This window comes from Macaca fascicularis, chromosome 11, assembly GCF_037993035.2.
Source record: "Macaca fascicularis isolate 582-1 chromosome 11, T2T-MFA8v1.1".
Taxonomy (NCBI): Eukaryota; Metazoa; Chordata; class Mammalia; order Primates; family Cercopithecidae; genus Macaca; species Macaca fascicularis.
The window spans coordinates 111,850,296-111,875,817 of NC_088385.1; the positions used below are offsets into that span (position 1 = coordinate 111,850,296).

Sequence of the window (25,522 nt, forward strand, 5' to 3'; positions counted from 1 at the left end):
CATCTACAAGTCAAACATAATGTCAGATTACTTACATAAATACTAGACTTAACACCTAAAAATCTGTTTAAATCCACAAGAATAAACAAAAATGAAAATTAAAAATAATAAGTTGAAGAACACTTCTATAGACTCCTAACTTTAAAATGACAGAGAACATTTTTTAATTGGTAAAAGAAGGTTATGCAGTTAAAAAAAAAATACATACCCCAAATCCTTATATATGGGAAAAATTTTATTGTCATTTAAACTTAGTTTGAAAATAAACCTATTCACTTTTAAACATACGACAAAATTACCTTCAATCATAATTATAGAAATACAAATGAAAAGGTGAAAAATTTTCATTGATGAGTTGGTAAAGATCAAAATGTTGGAAAACATACTTTTGCTAAGAGTATAAGGAAATAGGCACTCTTTTGCACTGCTTGTGAAAACGTAAAGGTTTAACTTCTTTGGTGGAATCTGACAATACCAATCAAACGTAAAATAACCATAATTTTGACTCAGAATTCTACTTCTAGGAATTTGACCTAAAAACAAACTTGCATATGAGTTCAAAAACACACCCATATAATAACTCTTCTTCATCACTGTTCATAACAGTCAAAGATTTGAGGGAATTAAAATCCCCTTCATAAGGTAACTTGGCAGATTGATTATGATACATCCTTATATAAGTGCATTATCTGTCTGAGAAGAATTTGGTAAATCTGTGTGTACCTACATTGAAAGAGCTCTAAGACAAATTAAGAAGATCAAAGTGAAGAGCTACATTATAGAGTATTATTTGGTTTTTGTTTTTTAGAAAATACATATATTAATGCAAATGCATGCATTTCATATCTGCTGAAGGAGATACAAAAAAATAAAATAAAAACTGTCATTTCTATGGAAGGGCCCAGGGTAAGGGTGCATCCCGCAGAGCAGAGACTTTTTTCTCCATCACTTATGCTTTCATACTGCTTAAATATGCTTAACCAGGTACACACATTACTTTTTTCTAATTAAACTTTTTATTTTGAAGTAATTGTAGATTCACGTGCAATTATAAAAAACTAATACAGAGAGATCCCATGTAACCCTTACCCCGTTTTTCCCCAATGGTATCTTGCAAAACTACAGTACAATATCATAACCAAGATATTGGCCATCCTGGCTAACACAGTGAAACCCCGTCTCTACTAAAAAAAAAAAAAAAAAAAAAATTAGCCGGGCATGGTGGCGGGCGCCTGTAGTTCCAGCTACTAGGGAGGCTGAGGCAGGAGAATGGAGTGAACCCGGGAGGCGGAGCTTGCAGTGAGCCAAGATCGTACCACTGCACTCCAGCCTGGGCAACAGAGCAAGACTCCATCTCAAAAAAAAAAAAAAAATTAGTTGGATATGGTGTCACATGTCTGTGGTCACAACTACTCAGGAATTGAGGTGGGAGGATCACTTGAGCCCAGGAATTTGAAGCTGGGCTCCAGCCTGGGAGAAAGAAACCCTGTCTCTTAAAAAAATAAGAAGGAAGAAAAGAAACAAAGATTGTCTACAACCTATAAAAAACTACCTTGAGAGACCAAATATAATAATTATTCGTATTCAAGAGGGAGTTGAGCAAGAGCAAGAGATAGAAAGCTTATTAAAGGAAATAAAAACTGAAAACTTTCCAAAACTTGAGAAAGCTATAAATATCCAGATACAGTAAGGTCAGAGAACACCAGATTTGACCCAAATAAGACAACCCCAAGGCATATAATAATAAAATCTCAAAAGTCAGAGAGAGAATTCTAAAAGCAGGAAGAGAAAAAGAAGAAATAACATATAAAGGAGCTCCAGGTCATCTGGCAACAGACTTTTCAGCAGAAACCATACAGGCCAGAAGGAGGTGAAATAACATTTTCAAAATGCTGAAAGGAAAAAAAAAAAAGCTACCATCCAAGAATACTATATCCAGCAAAGCTATCCTTCAAATATGAAGGAGAGAAAGTTTTTCCCAAACAAAAGCTGGGAGCATTCAGCACCACTAGATTTGTCTTATAAGAAATACTAAAGGAAGTTCTTTGACCTGAAAGAAAAAAACACCAATGTGCAAAAAGAAAACATTTGAAGATATAAAATCCACTGGTAAAATTAAGTGCACTGCAAAACCAAGAATATTCTAATACTGTAATTAGGGTGTGCAATCTGCTCATAACTCTAGTATGAAGCCTAAATCACAAATCTATCAAAGACAATAATAGCTACAGCAACCTGTTAAGAAATAGGCAATATAAAAATGTGAAAATTGGAATAACGAAAGGTCAAAATGGAGGGAGCAGAGTTAAAGTGTAGTTTCTTAGTTTTTTTCTTTGTTTCTACTATTTTCTTTGCGATCTAAGATAAGTTGTCATCTCCTTAAAATAACATTATAAGATTTTTTGTTAAGCCTTATGGTAAACACAGTGTAAAAATCTATAACTTATTCACTAAAAATAAAAAGCAGCAAATTAAAATATGCAACTAGAGAAAAAACACAAAGGAATCACAGAGGAAGACAGTAAGAAAGAAAGAGTTACAAAACAGGTAGAAAATAAGCAACAAAATGTCAATTGTAAGTCCTTACTTATCAATAATAATACTGAATGTAAATTACTCGGTTCTCCAATGAAAAGGCATAGAGTGGCTAAATGGGTAAAGAAATAAGATCCAGGTTTCCGCCTACAAGAAACCCACTTCATCTATAAAGACACACCTAGACTGGAGGTGAAGCAGTAGAAAAATATATTCCATGCAACTAGAAACCAAGAAAAGAGCAAGGAGTAGCTATATTTATACTAGATAGAATAGACTACAAATCAAAGACAGTAAAAGAGAAAGAGAGACCACTGTATAATGAATGATAAAGGGGTCAATTCAGCAAGAAGACATAACAATTACATATATAATACATATATTATATATATATCCACCCAATACCAGAGCTTCTAAGTATATAAAGCAAACATTTATAAATCTAAAGAGAGAGAGATAGACTACAATACAATAATAGTAGGGGACTTCAACACTCAACTCTCAATAATGAACAGATCAGTCAGACAGAAAATCAACAAAGAAACACTGGAGTTAAACCACACATTAGACCAAACAGGCCTAACTGACATTTAGAGAACATTTCACCCAACAGCTACAGAAGATACATTCTTTTCATCAGCACGCAGAGCATTCTACCAGAATAGATTATATCTTAAGCCACAAAATATTCTCCACAAATTCAATAGACTAGAATCAATAAGATGAACCTCAGAAACTACACAAACACATAGAAATTAAACCACATGCTTCTGAGTGACCAATGAGTCAATTAAGAAATTAAGAAAGAAATTTAAGATTTAAAATTTTCTTGAAACAAATGAAAATGAAAATACAACATGCCAAAATCTATGGAATACAGCAATAGCAGTATTAAGAGGAAAGTTTATAACAATAAATACTATGTGAAAAAATTGAGGCCAGGCGTGGTGGCTCACACCTGTAATCCCAGCACTTTGGTAGGCCGAGGCAGGTGGATCACGGTGTCAGGAGATTGAGACCATCCTGGCTAACACAGTGAAATCCTCTATCTACTAAAAATACAAAAAATTAGCGGGGTGTGGTAGCCAGCGCCTGTAGTCCCAGCTACTCGGGAGGCCGAGGCAGGAGAAAGGCGTGAACCTGGGAGGCGGAGCTTGCAGCGAGCCGAGATCACACCCCTGCACACCAGCCTGGGCAACAGAGCAAGACTCCATCTCAAAAAAAAAAAACAGACTTCAAATAAACAACTTAACAATGCACCCCAAGGACTAGAAAAGCAAGAACAATCCAAACCCCAAATTAGTAGAAGAAAATAAATAATAAAGATCAGAGCAGAAATAATGAAATTCAGACTAAAAAATACAGATGGGTTAAACGAAAAGTTATTTTTTGAAAAGATAAACAAAATCAACAAACTTTCAGCTAGACTATGAAAAAAAGAGAGAAGTCCCAAATAAGTAAAATCAGAAATGAAAAAAGATTCATAACTGAGACCACAAAAATACAAAGAATCATCAAAGATTATTATGAACACCTATACGCCAACAAATTGGAAAACGTGCAACAAGGATAAATTCTGGACACATACGACTACTGAACCATGAAGAAATACAAAAAACTCAAGAAACCAGTAACCAAACATAAGCCTCATTTCATACTCTACACAAAAATCCATTCCAGGGAGGGAATGATCTAAATGTAAGAGCAAAACAACAAAGCTTCAACAAAGTAATGCAATAGAGTATCTTAATTACCACAGGGTATGGAAAGATTTCTTAGACAAGAGACATAAAATACAAACTATAAAAAAGTAGAAGGAAAAGAACTATTTCAAAATTAAGAATTTCTGCCAGAGGAGAGAAAAGGTATTAATATATAGCACTAAAAGCCTCATATCCAAAATATAACTCCTACAAATCTATAAGAAAAACACTAACAGCTCTCATAAATCTATAAGAAAAACAAATAGAAAAATGGACAAAAAAAGCTTTACCAGTAATATCCAAATGGTCAGTATACATCATTAGTCATCACAGAAATCTCCATTAAAACCACAATGAGATACCACTCCACATGTGCCAGAATTTCTAAAAATAAAAACACTACTGATTCCAAGTAGAAATAAGAATATAGAGTATTGAGATCTCTCATACTCTGCTAATTAGACTGTAAATTCGTACAACCAATGTGGAAAATCATATGACATCTACTAAATTTGAGTATCTCCATATCCTAAGACCTGGAAATTCCATCTCTACATACACACCCAAAAGAATTTCATGAACATGTGCATTAAGAGTCTGGAAGCAGCCGGGTGTGGTGGCTCATGCCTGTAATCCCAGCACTTCGGGAGGCTGAGACAGGCGGATCACCTGAGGTCAGGAGTTCAAGACCAGCCTGACCAACATGGAGAAACCCCGTTTCTACTAAAAACACAAAATTAGCCAGGCTTGGTGGTGCATGCCTGTAATCCCAGCTACTCAGGAGGCTGAGGCAGGAAAATCGCTTGAACCTGGGAGGCGGAGGTTGCGGTGAGGCGAGACTGCACCATTGCACTCCAGCCTGGCAACAAGAGTGAAATTCTGTCTCCAAAAAAAAAAAAAAAAAAGAGTCTGGAAGCACCATTGCTCCCAATGTCTATCTGTAGCAGAATAGATACATTGTGGTATAGTATATCCATATAATGGATTACTATCCAGCAATGGAAATAAACTACAGTTTCATGAAATTTATATAATGTGGAGGGGAAAAAAGCCACACACAAAAAAAAAAACATGTTCTATACTTCCATTATATAGTTTATAAAGACTCAAGTAAAACCAAACTATGTGTTTAGGGATACACACTTATACAGACAAGCAAGGAGGCGCTTACCAGAAAATCAGATTAGTGATTACCTTTGGTGATGGGGACACAAAGTGCAGCAATTGGAAGAAGGCACAAGGAGGACTAAAGAAGTAGTACTGGCAAAATTGTATTTCTTGAGCTGGTTGATCGTTATACAGTTGTTTATATTAAGAAAATTCACTGAGATCTATTTTGTATTTTGTATACTCTAGATGTATTACATTTCAATTAAAACGTTTAAAAGAGCACATTCAAATAAAATATTAAAAAATATTTATATTATGTTTCTACAATGTTTAACACTAAAGTTTAACATTATAAAATCCTTAGGGCTAGCACTGTAAAAGTTCATAAAATCATAAAAGGAACTTTTTCCAATTACATGTGTGCTGTTCTCTCAGTATCAGGAAGTAAGTCAACATTACTCCAGATACACAATGAGCTATGTAAATATTCTGCTAAGCTGTACTCTAACACCTTAGTCCTATAGATGTTACCATTCTATAGTTAAATACTAAGTGTTTCTTCAGAATAACTAGTATCTCAATAAAAAATCCCAACCAAAACTAGTCTATCTATTGTCGCAGCTGTGATACTACTATAAGAACTTACAACAATTATATTTCAAGTGAATGGAGGTTTGATATCTCTTTGGTATTATTATCTTTTTAAAACTTTAATGTACTGCAATACAGTTCCTCTCATATCCTTTCTCCAACTGATGGTGGAAAAATGTTTCTATGTACATTTTCCATTTAGATAAAAATATTACCTCTTGAATAGCATCTTAGAGTCACAAATAACCTGAGGTTCCTTTAGGGAAAAAAACAATGAAAGATAAGAGCACATTACAGGATAATATGTCTAATACTTTCCATTTCTATGACTGATAAACAAAAACTGACAGAATAAATTGTCAAATTTTGGCAATTTATTACTTTAGAAAGATAATTATATAATAGGTATTTGGTAACCACAAGGCATTAAGAACACCTACAAATCTGCTAGACATAGTGGGTCACACCTGTAATCCCAGCACTTTGGGAGGCGGAGGCAGGCGGATCACTTGAGGTCAGGAGTTTGAGACCAGCCTAACCAACATAGTGAAACCCCATCTCTACTAAAAATACAAAAATTAGTGAGCCATGGTGGTGTGAACCTGTGGTCCCAGCTACTCAGGAGGCTGAGGCAGGAGAATCACTTGAACCTGGGAGGCAGAGGTTGCAGTGAGCCAAGATCATGCCACTGCACTCCAGCTTGGGCGACAAAGCTAGACTCTGCCTTAAAACAAAAAACAAAACAAAACAAAACAAACCGAGAATATCTACAAATCAAGAAGGAGCACATAAATTTTAAAAATAAAAGATACAAAAACAATTCACAGAAAAAGAATGGCCAATAAACATATGACAATATGCTAAACATTAATAATAAAGAATGCTAATTAAAACATGATAACATTTTCCTGCCATTTGGCAAATATGAAAAAGATCAAGAAGACTCAATGTTGGCTGGGCACAGTGGTGCACACCTGTAAACCCTAGCACTTTGGAAGGCCAAGGTGGGAGGATTGCTTGAGTCCAGGAGTTTGAGACCTGCCTGGGCAACACAGCAAGACCTTGTCCCCCAAAAAAATTTTTTTTAATTAGTGAGGTGTAGTGTGCCTGCAGTCCCAGCTACTCAAGAGGCTGAGGTGGGAGGGTCACTTGAGCCCAGCAGGTTGAGGGTGTAGTGAGCTGGGCCACACAGCGAGACCCTGTCTCAATTAAAAAAAGAAATAAAATAAATATCCAATGTTGATATGGACATGAAAAAATAAAAGTACTTATATTTTGACAGTAGGAGTATAAATTGGTACAAATTTTTTAGACTGCAACTTGACAGTATCTACAAAATTTTAAACATAGATATTAATACATACCCTAATATCCAATAATGCTGTTTTTAAATCTAGCCTATGAAAATATTATTATATGAATATATATCCTTATATTTGTAAGGATAGTTATTACAGCACCAACAGGGAAGAAGGAGTAACTAAATTTTGGTATATACATTCAGTGGAATATCATGCACTCAGTTTAAAATGCAGAAAATGTTTGTGTACCAATTTGGAGAGATGTATTACTAAGCAATGAAAATAAGTTGCAGAAAAATATATATAACATTTTATTTTTATTTTTGAAAAAACTCTCTTATGTATATATGTAAGCACAGAAAAAAGCCTGCAAGTGTATACAACAAACACTTCACAATGGTAATCTCTGCAGAGGAGGAGAGTTTTGATTTGGAGATAAGGAATAAGAGAAACTTCATGTTTTATTTAATACCTTCTAATGTTTGAATTCAATTTAATGAGTATATATTAACTTTTATTTTAAAAGTAAGAAAGTATTTAAACATAACATTTTGGGAAGTTTTTCTTTTAACCAAGCTATTTTGGGGTCTGTAGAGAAGAGTTACTTTATAGTCAGAAAAACTATTCTTTCAGAATTTCTAAAGGGGAAAAAGAAAAACTCCCACATAGAAATAGATTCTCTCCCAGAGTCAGCATCTGTTCATTTTACCAGGGATAAATTAAATCTAAAGTAAATGTTTGAGAGTAGTAACCTACAAAAAGCATTTTAAACAGAAATGGAATAACAAAAAAAGACAGGAAAGTTAAAGGAAGATGAAAGCCCACCTGTACTATATCCAGTACCATGCCAGCTGAAACTGTTCCAAAACCCGCTAACAAAAAGGGCACAAGTATTTGCAATGCCATGATGCCACTGGATTCCTTTGGTAATTTTGGGGTCACTTCTACAATAGCATCTTCATCACCATCACTAGATACATCTTCATCTTGTAACATGGCAGTGGTTTCTGAAGTCTCCCTTCCATCACAGTAATTATAATTGGCATAGTCATCATACTTTTGGCTGCAGCTTGATGATGCGTGCCCATTATTGGCATGAAAAGACTGCTCTGAGAAACTGTGATACTCCATGTGTTGCTCAGATCTATTACTAAAAGTCTGTACTGCAGTTGATAATCCATCTTGCCAAATGCCGTTTGCTTTTTTGTGCCTGTCTTCTTGGTTTTTCTGGTAAATTACCGGAACCATACTCAAGAGTAAATTTAAAAACTTGTCAGATTGAATTGTGTTTAAACGTAAAGTCCAATCTACAAAACCTCCTCCATTTGGACCACCACTTGTTTTATCGGTAATAGACCTTCCTTTACTATTAGTCATATTGTCATCGCAAAAGACCCTGTACTCCTCAGATCTCAAGCTTCGTGAACCACAGCAGATGAATCAGAACCACACGAACACTGGTTTAAATTAAGTTGTTGACTTCATTGTGTAGAAAATATTTCCACTAATAAAAGATGTTCAGAAGTTCCACAGAAGGACTGGATCTGGAAAAACAAATAATTTTTAAAAATCAGATAAACAAGATAGTTTCAGCATCAAGATAGATACTTAAATTCTTACAAAGGTATTAAACACACACATTCTTAAACCAACCCTAAGGTACTGATACTATACTTTGTGGGCTTAAAACATAACTGCTTTGTGCCATACAACTTCTTTGTGTACAGAAATATAATACGAGCTATTTTTGTGCTCAGTCTTGGTTAAAAGTATTTCTTATCTTTGCATACTTTCTGTGATCAATATCCACATAAGGTCTTCAACTGCCTCTGAAATCCCACAGTGGACAAATGTTTTAAATAAAGTAATGGCTTTTATTACTATTGCAGGGACTCAGAATCAAATTGCTACACCCTTTGCATATGTTAGTACACTACAAAAGTAAGATATATGGCATTATACTTTAAACATTAAATAATAAACCATATTACTTTATTTACAATATAATATACATTTTATTATTAAGACATGAAGAGACAAGGATGATGTTTACTATAAAAACACTTGGTAGGTATCCTGAATACTATATAGGGCATTTATTTCACATATAAAATGAGGCTGGAGTCATATTTGTACCTCTGAGATATAAAAACTCATTATAATTGATTTGGGAATATAATCCTTCTTTCATTTAGGAATAAGAAAACTAAAAAGAAATTACAAATATTCATTTAAACCTCCATTTGCAAGCCAGCCAGAAGAAAGCTTGTAATGCACTTATTTATGCCCTGCTCTGTCCATTAATGGTTCTCAGTTGCTCTGGCCCATAATCCCAGGGGAGGTCCCTGACTGGCTGGCCATTCAGTGACTAGAGTCTCTTTGAAGACTTTGAACTAAGAGACACGAACACATAACTGTGGCACATCAAAGAGTGATGGGCACTGAAGCTGCAAGGTCACCCACCACCTGACCAGGGAGACAGCCTGACAATTGCTGCCATAGCTGGCAAGGCTTTCCAAGCTATCAGGTGCGTCTCAGAAACACCTAGACCTGTCTTATACTTCTAAGAGCATCCAAGACCAAACAAATGGCACTGATTTGATAAGGGATGGGTGGCCCCAACACCTAACTGGACTGCATTTCTGCCAAGCTAGACTGAGAATTGTTGCTGCTACTATTGCTTTTAATGAAAACTACTATATTCCTTAGTATTTGTTTCCAATGTCTTAGAATATCCAGCTCCTCTCTGGATAGGAAGATCAATAGCAAGGAGTGGCAAAGGGAGAAAGAGAAGCGGCTATGTAGGACATAAGTGGGTGCTAGGGCCTGGCTCATCAATTCTATCACTCACTCACTTTCCTTTCCTCTCTCTTGTGATTATGGAGAGGTCTGGGATCTGGGAATTCCTTCTGGGGAACATTCTTAAAATATAGATTCCAGGACACCAGACCTACTGACTCAGAATGTCTGTGTTTGAGGCCCATAAATTTTTTATTTTTAACTTCTCCATGTGATGATTATGGTGCAGACTTCCTGTGGACTTGAACTGAGACTCTGATGAGTAGATTAAGCACCAGTTCCCATTTTTGCCACTTATAGGCTGGCCAGTATACAGAGAAAGTTGGTGTTTAAAGAAAATCAGATTTGGCCGGGCGCAGTGGCTCACGCCTGTAATCCCGGCACTTTGGGAGGCGGAGGCGGGCGGATCACGAGGTCAGGAGATCAAGACCATCCTGGTTAACACAGTGAAACCCTGTCTCTACTAAAAATAAAAAAAAATTAGCCGGGCGAGGTGGCGGGCACCTGTAGTCCCAGCTACTAGGGAGGCTGAGGCAGAAGAATGGCGTGAACGGGGGAGGCGGAGCTTGCAGTAAGCCAAGATGGTGCCACTACACTCCAGTCTGGGAGACAGAGCAAGACTCCATCTCGAAAAAAAGAAAAAAGAAAATCAGATTAATGAAACCAATGGCCAGAGTGAAGCAGAGATGAAACCCTGTAGTCCCAGAAAGAGAGAAAAGAGCAGAGAGCCTTCCAGGTAATGAAAGGCTGAGCTATACATCTGGAACTTAGGAGATCCCCTGCAGCCTTACATGAGTTAGATGGAGTGGGTGTCTGTTCCTTGAACTCATCTACCTTTTTAAAAAGTAGTGAGTATTTCACTGCCCCAGTAGATCTTTAATCAAATAAAAGGCAAAACAAACCCCAAAGGGATTGAGCTATAAGACAGTTCTATTCCACAGGAGGACCAGTGATAGGAAACTTCTTCCTCCTGATGCAGAATTTTCAGGATGATCAAAATGGAAATGCAGAGAAATGTAGGTAAGCAAGAAAGAAAGATGACAGTGTCACCACTCAGCCATTCTAAAGTCCAGAAAGCTCAAAATCTGTGCTTTGAAAACCTGACCGACTATCAAAACTAGGTAGAAAAATGGAGAGGAGAGAAAGAAAACAAGGGGGAATTTCCCAAGACCAGTCATCTCAGAATTTCCCAAGATCAGTCATCTCTCAGAATATGTGCAAACATGGCTAAGCACGTAGTCAACACCGAGCGGGCCCGTGGGATCCAGATGCACAGACACATCCAGGTCATACTTTTGCTCCTAGTATTCTTACTTTAGTATAAGCTATTCAGAAGTTTAGATGGAGAGATGGATACTCAACCAAGGATACCATACACAGAGACCATCCAAATGTGTACAAAATTAAAAACAGAGTGCCTCCTGGAAAAAGGAAGCCCTGTAAGTGGAGCTCTGGTCTGGATTTTAGCCCACGCTCTGTCCCCTCAGCAAACTCCTTCATGCAGTGCAGAATCTGCATAACATTACACATCAGACTAGGTAGTTGGGTAAAATATGAAACTGTGCTTAAAGGACATAAAACACATATGGTGGACAGATATTTTTTGTTGTTTGCTCAGCATCTTTTCCCAATTCCTTTAGCTAATGTTATCTCCATTACCTATGGTAAATCCATTTCCCTATTCCATGAGATTCTAGTAGGTATATCAATCACAGTACCCTACCCTGCAGACCACAATAATGTCAAGTGGCTCAAAGAGGATCTGAGTCCCTTCCTGGAATTTTATATATTTGCTGCTTACTATTTCCTGAGTGCCCACTAGATGCTGGGGCTACAGTAATGAAACAAATAGGCACAGTTACTGCTCTGATGGATTCTACCTTGCAGTTGGAAGGAAAAACAATAATTAGGTAAGCAATTAAATAAAGGAGATAATTTGTGATAAAGGCTACGGAGGAAACAGTTGATTAAACAAAAAATAAATGACTTACAGGGCTATTTCAGAGGGGAAGGCCTTTGCGGGAAGAAAGTTCTCATTTTCCTTTAGAATGACTTAATTCTGAAACTTTCTGTCACTATGTCTTCCTCCTCACAAAGCTCCCTCTACCACCACCACCATCACCACCACTTGGAAGAAAGCCATCTACATGAGAAGAGGACCTACAGAAAGAGGGAATCAGAGCTGAGGTAATGAGAGAGTCCTGACAACATAATTAGAATCTCTATACCATTTAGTTAAAACCCACTCCACTCCTGTTCTTCCCAAGTATAGGCCAATAAATCTCTTTCATTGCTTAAGCTACTCTGAGTCATGTTTCTGTCCTAACAGCTGGGTTTTTTTTCTGTTTTTAAATAACGCAGTTTGAAAGTGCCAGGAATGACCTTGATACAAGTATATGCCACAGACCACATATCACCATCGTGCATTGAGGAAAATGTGGGCTTTTAAAAATTTTATCCTTCTTTTTATCTGGTTAATGAATAATTATCAGTTATTTCAATGCTTGTTTATTGACAAGGTCTATTATCTCCTTAAGGATTCCTTAAACTTTCTTCCTTTAACTAAATAAATCACCTGTTATAAACTCTTCTTGCTGAATAACGAATTACAATCAAAATAGCTTTGCGAGTAATCCTAAGCAAAAAGAACAAATCTGGAGGCATCACATTACCTGTCTTCAAACTACACTATAAGGATATAGTAGGCAGGGTGCAGTGGCTCATGCCTGCAATCCCAGCATTTTGGGAGGCCGAGTCAGGAGAACTACTTGAGCCCAGAAGTTGGAGACCAGCTTGAGCAACAAGGCAAAACATTGTCTCTACAAAAAATACAAAAATTAGCTGGGCGTGATGGTGTGCACCTGTAGTCCCAGCTACATGGGAGGCTGAGGTGGGAGAAGCACTGGAGCCCTGGAGGTCAAGGCTGCAGTGAGCTGTAATTGCCTCATTGCTCTCCAGCCTGGGTGACACAGTGAGACTTTTGTCTCAAAAAAAAGAAAAAAATATATATAGTAACCAAAACAGCATGATACTGGTATAAAAGTAGATAAACAGACCAAAGGAAGAGAATAAAGAACCCAAAAATAAAGCCAAATACAACCAACTGATATTCAAGAAGCACACAAAAACATAAATTGGGAAAAGCACATTCTGTTCAATAAACAGTGCTGAGAAAATTAGACAGCCACATGTAGAAGAATGAAACTGGATCCCTCTCTCTCACCATATACAAAAATTAACTCCAAATGGATTAAAGACTTAAATCTAATACCTAAAGCCATAAAAATTGTAGAAGAAAACCTAGGAAAAAACTCTTCTGGGCATTCGTGTAGCCAAATAACTTATGGCCAAGACCCCTAAAAGCAAATGCAATAAAAATAAATAAGTAAATGAGACATAATTGAATGAAGAAGCTTTTGCAGAGCCAAAGAAACAATCACAAGAGTAAACATAACCTACAGAATGGGAGAAAACATTTGCAAATTATGCAGCCCACAAAGGACTAATATCCAGGATCTACAAGGAAGTCAAATCAGCAAGAAAAAAACAAACGATCCCATCAGAAAGTAGGTAAATGACATGAATAGACACTTCTCAGAAGAGAACATACAAATGGCCAACAAACATATTTAAAAAGTGCTCAAAATCACTAATCATCAGGGAAATGCAAATTAAAACCACAATGAAATGCCACCTAACCCCAGCCAAAACTGCCATTATTAAAGTGTCAATAAACAATAGATGTTATCATGGATGTGGTGAAAAGAGAATGTTTACATACTGCTGGTGGGAATGTAAATTTGTACAGCCTCTATGGAAAACAGCATGGAGAGTTCTTAAAGAACTAAAGGTGGATCTACCACCATTCGATTCAGCAATCCCACTACTGGGTATCTACCCAAAGGAAAAGAAGTCATCAAATCAAAAAGACACCTGCACACATATGTTTATCTGTTTACTACAGCACAACTCACAACTGCAAAGATACGGAACCAACCTAAGTGCCCATCAATGAATTAGTGGATAAAGAAAATAAACATAAATATAAATATATACATATATATACACACACACACACACACACACCATGAAATACTGCTCAGTCATAAAAAAAGAACAAAATAATGTCTTTTGCAGCAACTTGGATGGAGCTAGAGGCCATTATTCTAAGTGACATAACTCAGGAATGGAAAACCAACTACTGCATGTTCTTAGTTTTAAGTAGGAGCTGAGCTATGGGTATGCAAACGCATACAGAGGGGTATAATGGACACTGGAGACTCAAAAAGGGGGAGGGTGGGAGGAGGGTAAAGGACAAAAACTACCTGTTGGGTACAATGCACACTACTTGAGTGATGGGTGCACTAAAATCCCAGACTTCACCGCTATACAATTCATCCATGTAGCCCAAAACTACTTGTACTCGTAAAGCTACTAAAAAAAAAAAAAAAAAAAAAAATTGTTTAAGTTTTATGGTCGATTTAAAATGGGCATTGTGCATATATACCACAAAATTAAAATCATTTGTTCTGTATTTGTTATCCATCAATCCATCAATGAATGGGGAAAAAAAGTAAATTTAAAAAAAAAGGAAATAAAATTGGGCAGTTTCCACTGGCTTTAATGTGCTTAAAGAGTGCCATTGAGATATTTATCTCTAGCTACTTTAATAAGTTATACTAATCTGATAGTAGCATAGTGGGGAAGAACCAGTGTCTTTAGAACTCCTAGTATTCTTACTTCAATATAAGCTATTCAGAAACTTACGTGGCTTAGGTTTAAATTCTGGACTCTCTTTGTAAACTATAAAGCAACAAATGCTTAGAAGAAAAGATCCACTACTTTATTCCTTAACAGCCAATATTTGTACAAGAGAGATGTTTAGAGAAAAAGAAAAAAGAGCATCTACAACCGGTACAGAAAGTAGAGTGGTTAAAATCGTGGCTTGGGATTCTATCTGCACTCCCGTGTTCATTTCGGTATTGTTCACAATATCCAAGATATGGAAGCAATCTAGGTGTTCATCAACAGATGAATCGATAAATACAATGTGGTTTATAAACTAAAATGAAATACTATTCAGCTTTAAAAAGTAAGAAAATTCTGTAATTCTTGACAACATGGGTGAAACCAGAGGACATTATGCTAATTGAAATAAGCTAGGCACAGAAAGAAAAATATTGTACTTATGTGGAATCTGAAAAAGTTGATATCTTAAAAACAGAGAGTAGACAGGTGGTTACAATGGGTGGTGGGGAGGAAGAGGAATGGGGAAAGGAAAGTTGTTGATCAAAGGGTATAAAGTTTTAGTTCCTGGGAGAGACAGTTTTTGGTTTATTGTTTGTTTTGAGACGGAGTTTCATTCTTGCTGCCCAAGCTGGAGTGCAATGGTGCAATCTTGGCCCACTGCAACCTCCACCTCCCGGGTTCAAGCAATTCTCCTGCCTCAGCTTCCTGAGTAGCTGGGATTACAGGGGCACGCCACCATGCCCGGCTAATTTTTTGTATTTTTAGTAGAAATGGGGTTTCACCATGTTAGCCAGGATGGTCTCAAACCCCTGACGTCAGGTGATCCGCCCTCCTCAGCCTCCCAAAGAGCTGGAATTACAGGCATGAGTCGCCGCGCCTGGCCTGGAAGAGTAAGTTTTGGTGATCTATTGCACTGTATGTTAACCACAGTTAATAATATATTCTATGTTTCAAAATGCCAAAAAATATATATATATAGATTTTCAATATTCTCACCACACACACACACACAAAAATGATGTCAGTGAGGTGATGTATATGTTAGTTATCTTGATTGAATATTTTCTATAATGTATACATAGATCAAAATATCACATTACATATCATATAGTTATTACTTATTAAAAATAAATAAAATTTAAGAATTATCTAAATTGCTCATGTACTGTCAATAAAAAGATGAAGCATGATTCAAAAATCTTAGATTCAGTTGGATGTAACAAATGTTGTTATTTACTGGTCTTGTTCCAAAGACTCTTTAGGTGCTACGGGCAGACAACACAAAGGCCACTCTGACCACGGTTATACACTGCATAACATTTTGGTCAAGTATGGACCACATATATGATGGCGGTCCCATAAAATTATAATGGAACTCAAAAATTCCTATTGCCAGCCTGGGCGTAGTAGCTCATGCCTGTAATTCCAGCATTTTAGGAGGCTGTGCTAGGCGGAGCCCTTGAGGCCAGGAGTTTGAGACCAGCCTGGCCAACATGGCGAAACCCTGTCTCTAGTAAAAATACAAAAATTATCTGGGCATGAAGGCACATGCCTGTAATCCCAGTTACTCGGGAGGTCGAACCATGAGAATTGGTTGAACTTAGGAGGCAGAGGTTGCAGTGAGCCAAGATCGTACCACTGCACTCCAGCCTAGGCAACAGAGCGAGACTCTGTCTCAAAAAAAAAAAAAAAAAAATTCCTGTTGCCTAGTGACATCGAAGTTGTCAAAATGTATGTCATAGCATGAGGCATCAGCCACACGTTTGTGGTGATACTGGTATAAATAAACCTACTGAGCTGCCAGTCATATAAAAGTATAACGCAGACAGTTACGTATATATAGTACATAATATTTGCCAATGATAATAAATAATGGTTCTGCTACTGGTTTATGTATTTACTATACTATACCTTTTATATTATTTTAGCATGTATACCTGCTCCTTTGTGTGCTACTGGCCCAGAAAACCTTGCAGTGGGGCAAGATGGAAGGTGGAAGACAGTGATAGTGATGTTCTTGACCCTATGGAGGCCTATGCTAAGGTGTGTGTGTATTAGTCCATTTTCATGCTACTGACAAAGACATACCCAAGACTGGGCAATCTACAAAAGAAAGAGGTTTAGTTGGACTCACGTGGCTGGGGAGGCCTCACAATCATGGCAGAAGGCAAGGAGGAGGAAGTCACATCTTACATGGATGGTGGCAGGCAAAGAGAGAGCTTGTACAGGGCAATTCCCATTTTTGAAAAACCATCAGACTTCGTGAGACCCATTCACTCTCATCAGAATGGCGCAGGAAAGACCTGCCCCCATAATTCAGTCACCTCCCACTGGGTCCCTCCCACAACATGTAGGAATTATGGGAGCAACAAGATGAGATTTGGCTGGGGACACAGAGCCAAACTGTATCAGTGTGTGTCTTAGATTTTAATTAAAAAGTTTTAAAAAGTAAAAGAAAAAAAACAAAAATTGAAAAAAGTATATAAAGAAACAAAGAAGGAAAATATTTTGTGCAGCTGTACAATGTGTGTGTGTTTTAAGCTAAATATTATTACAAAAGAGTCAATATTTTTAATATTTAAGGTTTATAAAGTAGAAATGTTACAGGCTGGGTGCGGCGGCTCATGCCTGTAATCCCAACACTTTGGGAGGCCAGGGTGGGAGTTTTCCTTGAGCCCAGGAGTTCAAGATTACAGTGAGCTACGATTGTGCACTGCACCCCAGTGGATGACAGAGCAAGACCCTGCCTCTAAACAATTATTTAAATTAAAATTCAAACAATGAAAAATTAAAAGTTACAGTAAGCTAGAGTTAGTTTAATATTAACAAAGAAAAATATTTTTGTACATTTTATGTAGCCTAAGTGTGTTTATAAAGTCTACAGTAGTGCACAGTAATGTCCTGGCCCTTCACATTCACTCACCCCTCACTTACTGACTCACCCAGCGCAAATTCCAGTACTGAAAACTCCATTCATGGTAAGTGCCCTATACAGGTGTATCATTTTTTATTTTTTTCTACTGTTTTTACTATACGTTTTCTATTTTTAGATACACAAATACCATTGTGTAACAACAGGTTTGTACAGCATGTTACTGTACAGTAGCCTAGGAGCAATAGGCCATACCATACAGCCTTGGTGTGTGGTAGGCTCTACCATCTAGGTTTGTGTTAGCATACTCTATGATCACGCAGCAATGAAATGCATCTAACAACACGTTTCTCAGAATTTATTCCCATCGTTAAGCCCTTCATGAAGTGATGCATGACTGTATTTAGTGCCTTAGATTCTTGGTATCAAAGTGTGGTCTCGCGTCCAATGGCATGGCATCAACTGGGAGACTAAGAAATGCAGGACCTCAGTCAGCTCTCATCCCAACTCAACCTCCTGAATAGAAATCTGCACTTTAAATGGTATCCCAAAGGATTTGTGTTACTTTGAGAAGCACCTCCTGATACATTCAAAAAGGAATCTGATTTATACCTAATATACCAGACATTTGATATTATCAGGTTTTCAAGCGTGAACAAGGATGTAAGCAGTGGTAATGCATACAGCCCTACTTGTGCAAGTATAAACTGCCAAAACCACTTTGGAAAACAATTTGGCATTATCTACCGAAACTGAGAGGCATGTACCCCACAATCCAGCATTTTCATCCTTAAATCCCTGCCCTAAGGAAATACACACTACGCCGGAAGACACATGAAAGAATGTTCTTGGTAGCATTATTCATACTAGAAAAAAAAAGGAATTAATCTATGAGAAAGGATAAATTGTGGCATATCAATACAACGTAATATAAAAATAAGGTTATGATAAACACACATTTCAAGAGAGTGCTTACATTTGGTGAAGTGATACAAAAGCACCCAGGAGGTTCCAAAGGTATTGGTTATATTTTTTAAGTTTGGTGGTAGGTACCTAGTGCTTATTATTGTTTTTCAAATTGTGCATATACAAGACTGCTTCAATGTGATTGATACTGTGATGGATGTTATTATTACTCCCCATTATTGCTCCCCTCCTGCAGGAGGATTCTTGTCCCTACCTGTTGCCATGTTATTTGCAGGGACTATAGGAGAATTATACTTCCTCATCTGCAATAGCATCAGGTTTGGCCATGGGACTCCCTTTAGCCAACAGAATAAGAGCATCAGCAACACCTACAAACAGAAACAATTCAGCTATGTCTCTATCATGAGAATGGCATGTCCTAGGCAGTTGCTGCTTCTTCAGACTGGGTCCCAAGACAAAGACACATGGAGAGATACAGCGACCACAGCCACCCCACATCAATCCACAGGCTACACATAACAGGAGAAAGAAATAAAGCTTTGTCCCGGAAAGCCACTGAGAGTTTGGAATTGTTTGTTACCACAGCATAATCTAACAAAAGCTAACCTAAAAAGTGTATGTCTTAAAAAGTAATCTGACCCATAGATTCCTATCCATTTTAGTTTAGAAGAGTCTCTCTGACATACTGAGCACTTAAAGGTTCCAGTCTATGGTCAAGGAGTTTTAAAACACTGGCTTCCAAACATTTGAATCTCAAAAACGTAAATTTCCTCCGAAATTTTACAAAGTCATAGAACAGTCTTTTCCTAAAAAATGAGTATACATTTTAATGCCAAAATATAGAAAGGACAAAATCTCAGACTAAAGGGCAGTCCTTTTCATCGAACACATTTACATTTATGGAAAAGTTCATTTCATGTTCCCTGCGAGAGCTTTGTCATAGTTTACCACTGGTTTATAGAGTCATGTCAGGGAATCATTGACTTAAAAGAAAATAAGATCAGACGCTCCTTATGAATTCAACTTTACTTACAAAAATAAAAAAGGTTCTTGCTCTGTCACTCAGGCTACAGTGCAGTGGTACAATCACAGCTCACTGAAGCCTCAAACTCCTGGGCTCAAGTGATCCTTGCACCTCGGCCTCCCAAGTAGCTAGGACTATAGGTGCAAGACACCACACCCAGCTAATTTTTAAATATCTTGTAGAGACAGGGTCTTGCTATGTTGCCCAGGCTGGTCTCAAACTCCTGGCCTCAAGTGATCACTTCCTCCTGCCTATACCTCCCAAAGTGCTGATATTACAGGCATGAGCCACCGTGCCCAGCCATAAAATTGCTTTTTTAAAAAAGTAAAGAAAATGAAGTATATTGTATGTGTGTGGATTTACCAAACCAGAATCTTGGAGAAACTCTGCCTATTGCACTGAAAGAGGCATTCTATTCCATTGCAAGAGTTAAATAACAATGCTTAGGAAATCTAGCAGAGCTGAGAGTCAGGAGACACAGGTCATTCTTAATTACTAAGGAAGGTATTAAATTGGAGTTTAACGTTTTGTTTTCTTCCCACAACAATAAAAGAAGAAGTTCTAATGCAATCTATTACCAGTAATTATTTCATTTAGTTGAAAATCCCAACTTGTTGAGCAGGTATGTATATTTATATAAACATACTAAAATCCATGGTACTATCACACACACACACACACTCACACACACATACAGACACACCCAGAAATTGACTCTTTATGGTCATTATATATTCTTACTTTTGCCACTCTGCAAGTGTTCTTTTCATTTTTTCTTTATACCTCCTCTCTATGTTTCTGTTTGCTATTTTTTTTTAAAGGCTCACCTCTAAAATGGAATGAAAGTATCTGAAAGTATCTCCCTTTTTTTTTTTTTTTTTTGCTAAAATACATAGTTAGCTCCTGGCCGGGCATGGTAGTTTGTTCATGCCTGTAATCCCAGCACTTTGGAGGGCCAAGGCAGGTGGATCACCTGAGGTCAGGAGTTCGAGACTAGCCTGGCCAATAGGGTGAAACCCCATCTCTACTAAAAATACAAAAAATTAGCTGGGCATGGTGGTAGACACCTGTAGTCCCAGCTACTTGGGAGGCTGAGGCAGGTGAATTGCTTGAACCCGGGAAGCAGAGGTTGCAGTGAGCCGAGATCATACCACTGCACTCCAGCCTGGACAACAAAGCAAGACTCCATCTAAAAAAAAGTAAAAATTAAAAAAAATTAAAAATAAGAAAAGTTAGCTCCTAAGAAAAATCTTGACTTTTTTGCTTAACCTAGAAACTTTCCACTGAAACTGAATTCAAGAACTCACATAGGTTTAATTTAGGAAACAGACAGTGATGTCAAACTTTCTTAACAAGTTGGGGAACATGGAAGAGAGGTGAAAGGACAATTAACTGTCATGTCAGTAACACTGAATTGCTGTAAACTGGATGGTCCTGAATTATCTGCACAAACACGAGTGCTTGAGACATCACAGACACAATTTAGCTACTGATACCCCAAAGCTAGCTGATTCCATAAAACAATTGCTCAGTTCTAGGGTTGCCCACTGATAGAAAAGAATAATGTCATAACATTTATCAATCCTAAAGTTTCTACATGCCTAAACATTTGTAAAGGATTTGTTTAAGCCTACAGAAGAAATAACAGATACATTGAATAAATCCTCTATATAATAAATCCTCAATACATCTAAAATAATTTTTGAAATAAAACCAGACCCAGAGCCACTGATTTTGTTCTCAGAATCACAACCCTCAACTCCAGCCTCCCAAAAAAAATTAATATAAATTTTTAAAGGAATTTTTATTTAGAAGAAGGATACATCAGAAGCAAGCCAATCAATCAACTCAAACACAATCCAGTTAAACCAACTCTTAACTGAGAAAATATTGACAGAATAAATATGCTACGTGTCCAAAGACCTAAGTAGATTGCATAAACAGAGTACAGTTCATTCTATCAGTTAGATTATATCTAGCTCCTATCAAACCAGGCGACTGAAAAGTGAAAAATATCAAATAGTTAATGCATGTGGGGCTTAAAACCTAGATGATGGGTTGATAGGTACAGCAAATCACCATGGCACACGTAAACCTATGTAACAAAACTGCACCTTCTGCACATGTCTCCCAGAACTTAAAGTAAAATTAAATTTTAAAAAGTGAAAAATAATTCAATCATTTAACTTGGAATTCTGATTACACTGAGAGCGATGAATAAACAGTTTTTATAATACAGGAACAAACAATTAACAAAAGTATTAGCACTGCTGTCTGAGACAAGTCAACCAGTAGATGGATGCAAACAAGGTGAATTAGAGAACTCTATTTTGAAGTTGAGAAAGTGCTTTTAAACAACAAAAAAAGAGAGGTATATTTATTTCCCCTACTCTATCTTAAACATTTCTTACATGTATCTTATTTTTTAAAAACTACCAAACACTTAATGACTCTCTCTTACAATTGACATGTGGCGGGGCACAGTGACTCACACCTGTAATCCTAGAACTTTGGGAGGCCGAGGCAGGTGGATCGCTTGAGCCAGGGAGTTTGAGACCAGCCTGAGCAACATGGCAGAAACCCAACTCTAAATAAATACAAAAATTAGCCAGGCATGGTGGCGCATGCCTGTATTCTCAGCTACTCTGGAGACTGAGGTGGGAGGATCACCTGAGCCTGAGAAGTCAAAGCTGTAGTAAGCCATGATCGTGTCACTGCACTCCAGCCTGGGCTACAGAGTGAGATCTTGTCTCAAAAAAAAAAAAAAAAAAAAGGGCTACAGAGTATCAAAACAAACAAAAAAAGACACAATTCATAAATTTCCTGCAAATGATTTCAGAGAACTTTACCTCCTCATCACTCAGCACCTCCTCTCCTATATAGTCACGGGAACGTTTATTTAGAAATTACAGCTACAGAAGGCCTTACTACTTAAAAATAGTATTTTTGCTTTTCTTCAATAAAAATTGAGCCAGCTTTTTTTACTTTAGCAGTGAGGAAACTTACAGCTACATCTGAGACTCAAATTTCATAACTGACTTACTCATCTAATGGTATACTCCTAGTTTTATTTTCTCTGGTACTCTGTAAGTTGTATTATTTATGTTTTATTCTTATGTACTCTATCTTGTTACACAGAGTCAGCTTATAAAAAATACCTACAAGAAATAGTGAGTTCCCTGGCACTTATAAATCTGAAATAGCTAAATTTAGAAACTAAATAACTGCAGTTCATTAGCATTTCAAATGAGTAGAAATTGTTATTCAGGATTCATATAAAAGTATACTTTCATACTTTATCCTTAACACATTTTTATACTCTCACAGTTCAATTTTTAAAATGCAAAACCCACTCTGGGACCAAATTAAAATACACACTTGACTCTGTATAATTAAACTGAAAGTTAAAAGCTTCCAGAATTTTAAGGTGCAGAAAAGATGCCAATGGGTTAAAGTTTAAAAGGAAAAAAAAGCAAAAACCTTCTTTTTAAGAGGAGAGAAAGGCAGAAAGGGAGCCAACGTATCAATGTTTAGAAGAAAAACAAAATCATCTTTTTAAGAAAAGTAAATTATGTTAATCAATCTGGAATCCTCGCTGAGAAAGTTAAAGAAATTCGAAATTGAATACAATGTAGAACAGAGGAGCTTCAAAACACTGGACCCTGGGGCCTCCTCAGCCAATGGATGCCCTGGATTCTCCCCTTCTTAGGACCTCTAGCAGCTATAATATTGTTATTCCTCTTTGGATCCTGTATCTTTAACCTCCTTGTTAAGTTTGTCTCTTCCAGAATCTAAGCTGTAAAGCTACAAATTGTTCTTCAAATGGAGCCCCAGATGCAGTCCATGACTAAGATCTACCCAGGACCCCTGGACCAGCCTGCTAGCCCATGCTCCGATGTTAATGACATTGAAGGCACCCTTCCCAAGGAAATCTCAACAGCACAACCCCTATTACACCCCAATTCAGCAGGAAGCAGCTAGAGCAGTCGTCAGCCAACCTCCTCAACAGCACTTGAGTTTTCCAAGTTGAGAGGGGGAACTAAGAGACAGGACTAGCTGGATTTCCTAGGCCAACTAGGAATCCCTAAGCCTAGCTGGGAAGGTGACTGCATCCACCTTTAAAGACGGGGCTTGCAACTTAGCTCACACCCAAACAATCAGGTAGTAAAGAGAGCTCACTAAAACGCTAATTAGGCAAAAACAGGAGGTAAAGAAATAGCCAATCATCTATCACCTGAGAGCACAGTGGGAGGGACAATGATCGGGATATAAACCCAGGCAGTCGAGCCAGCAACGGCTACCCTCTTTGGGTCCCCTCCCTTTGTATGGGAGCTCTGTTTTCACTCTATTAAATTTTGTAACTGCGGGAAAAAAAATGTAAAAGAAAACAATTACTTGCCACCTATAAGGTTATCATTTTTATTCTACAATCTTAGACCACGAATATCTCATAATTTTCACGGCTATCACATCTTAAATACTTACTTGGAGCACTCATCCACTAAGCCCTTCTCTTTCCCCTATCCCCAGAGAGAAGTAGCACTCTACCATGAACTGGTGGCACTGAAGCACATTACCTCCCAGTAGATGATAAACTGGGCAGCCTCCACACCAAGGTCTTCCTCAGGTGGTGGCCTAACATCACCTTCCCTCTCTGGGACACCTTCGTAATGGCACCACCCAGGGGATGAGGCCAATCTTCTACCTTCCCCAAACTGCACTTTCCATAAATCAGTTCAGGTGCACCAACTCATCACAAGAGACTAAATTGAGATTACGTAAATCACAGGTACACAGTATCATGTTACTCAATTATCTGGGCATCAAGTTGAAACAATGACCTAACTCTGAGTTCTTTACTCCTGCAATCAAGTTTCTCTTCTACCCTTTGGTCAGGGCTGAGCACTATTTCATTCAAATGGCAGTTTGTGGGTTTGTTTTCAAAAGAACTCTTTTCTGGAGGGTTCTAAGCCCAAAATGAAATTTAGGCTAAAACTATTCTCAAAACCACCCCAAAGGCCAATTTAGCTGTCATATAGTGATCTTTGCTCATAAAAATTCCCAACTGGCCGGGCGCGGTGGCTCAAGCCTGTAATCCCAGCACTTTGGGAGGCCGAGGCGGGCGGATCACGAGGTCAGGAGATCGAGACCACAGTGAAACCCCGTCTCTACTAAAAATACAAAAAATTAGCCGGGCGCGGTGGCGGGCGCCTGTAGTCCCAGCTACTCAGGAGGCTGAGGCAGGAGAATGGCGGGAACCCGGGAGGCGGAGCTTGCAGTGAGCCGAGATCTCGCCACTGCACTCCAGCCTGGGCAACAGCGTGAGACTCCGTCTCAAAAAAAAATAAATAAAAATAAAAAATAAAATTCCCAACTACCCTTCTTTCCCGGATTATTTAAAAGTGTGTTTCTAATATCCACTGGCATGGAGTTCTCTCCCATTGTTTTAATTTTTTTCATAAAAGTAATATGTATTCAATGTAAAAATAAAAAGAAAAAAAGAGGTCAGGCATGGTGGCTCATGTCTGTAATCCTAGCACTTTGGGAGGCCAAAGTGGGCAGATCACCTGAGGTCAGGAGTTCGAGACCAGCCTGGCCAACATGGTGAAACCCTGTCTCTACTAAAAATACAAAAATTTGCCAGGCGTGATGTCGCACACCTGTAATCCCAGCTACTCCAGAGGCTGAGGCAGGAGAATCGTTTGAACCCAGGAGGCGAGGCTGCAGTGAGCTGAGATCACACCACTGCACTCCAGCCCAGGCAACAGAGCAAGACTCCATCTCAAAAACAATAATAAATAAAAATAATAAACAATGAAAAGAAAAGAAGGCTGGGAACAGTAGCACCTGTATTCCCAGCACTTTGGGAGGCCGAGGCAGGGGGATCACAAGGTCAGGAGATTGAGACCAT

The 25,522-nt window shown here is 37.8% G+C and overlaps 1 protein-coding gene across 8 annotated transcripts in view; it reads right to left on the bottom strand.

Annotated features, from left to right (window-relative positions):
• SLC41A2 (solute carrier family 41 member 2) overlaps window positions 1-25,522 on the bottom strand; it is a 143,432-nt gene that overhangs the window by 103,323 nt on the left and 14,587 nt on the right. For 2 of the 8 annotated variants that reach the window (XR_012420557.1, XM_015430637.4), the window contains exons 1-2: window positions 24,189-24,344; window positions 8,066-8,784 (exon numbers count right to left, since the gene is read on the bottom strand). Coding sequence is in view for 6 of the 8 variants with exons in the window: in XM_015430637.4 (XP_015286123.3) it covers window positions 8,066-8,617 (552 nt within the window). In the remaining 2 variants the exon portion in view is untranslated. Of the gene's footprint in view, window positions 1-8,065; window positions 8,785-12,030; window positions 12,200-18,840; window positions 18,956-24,096; window positions 24,345-25,522 lie in introns of those variants that run through there. The other 6 variants (XR_012420556.1, XM_015430636.4, XM_015430638.4 and 3 more) reach the window with 5 other exon arrangements.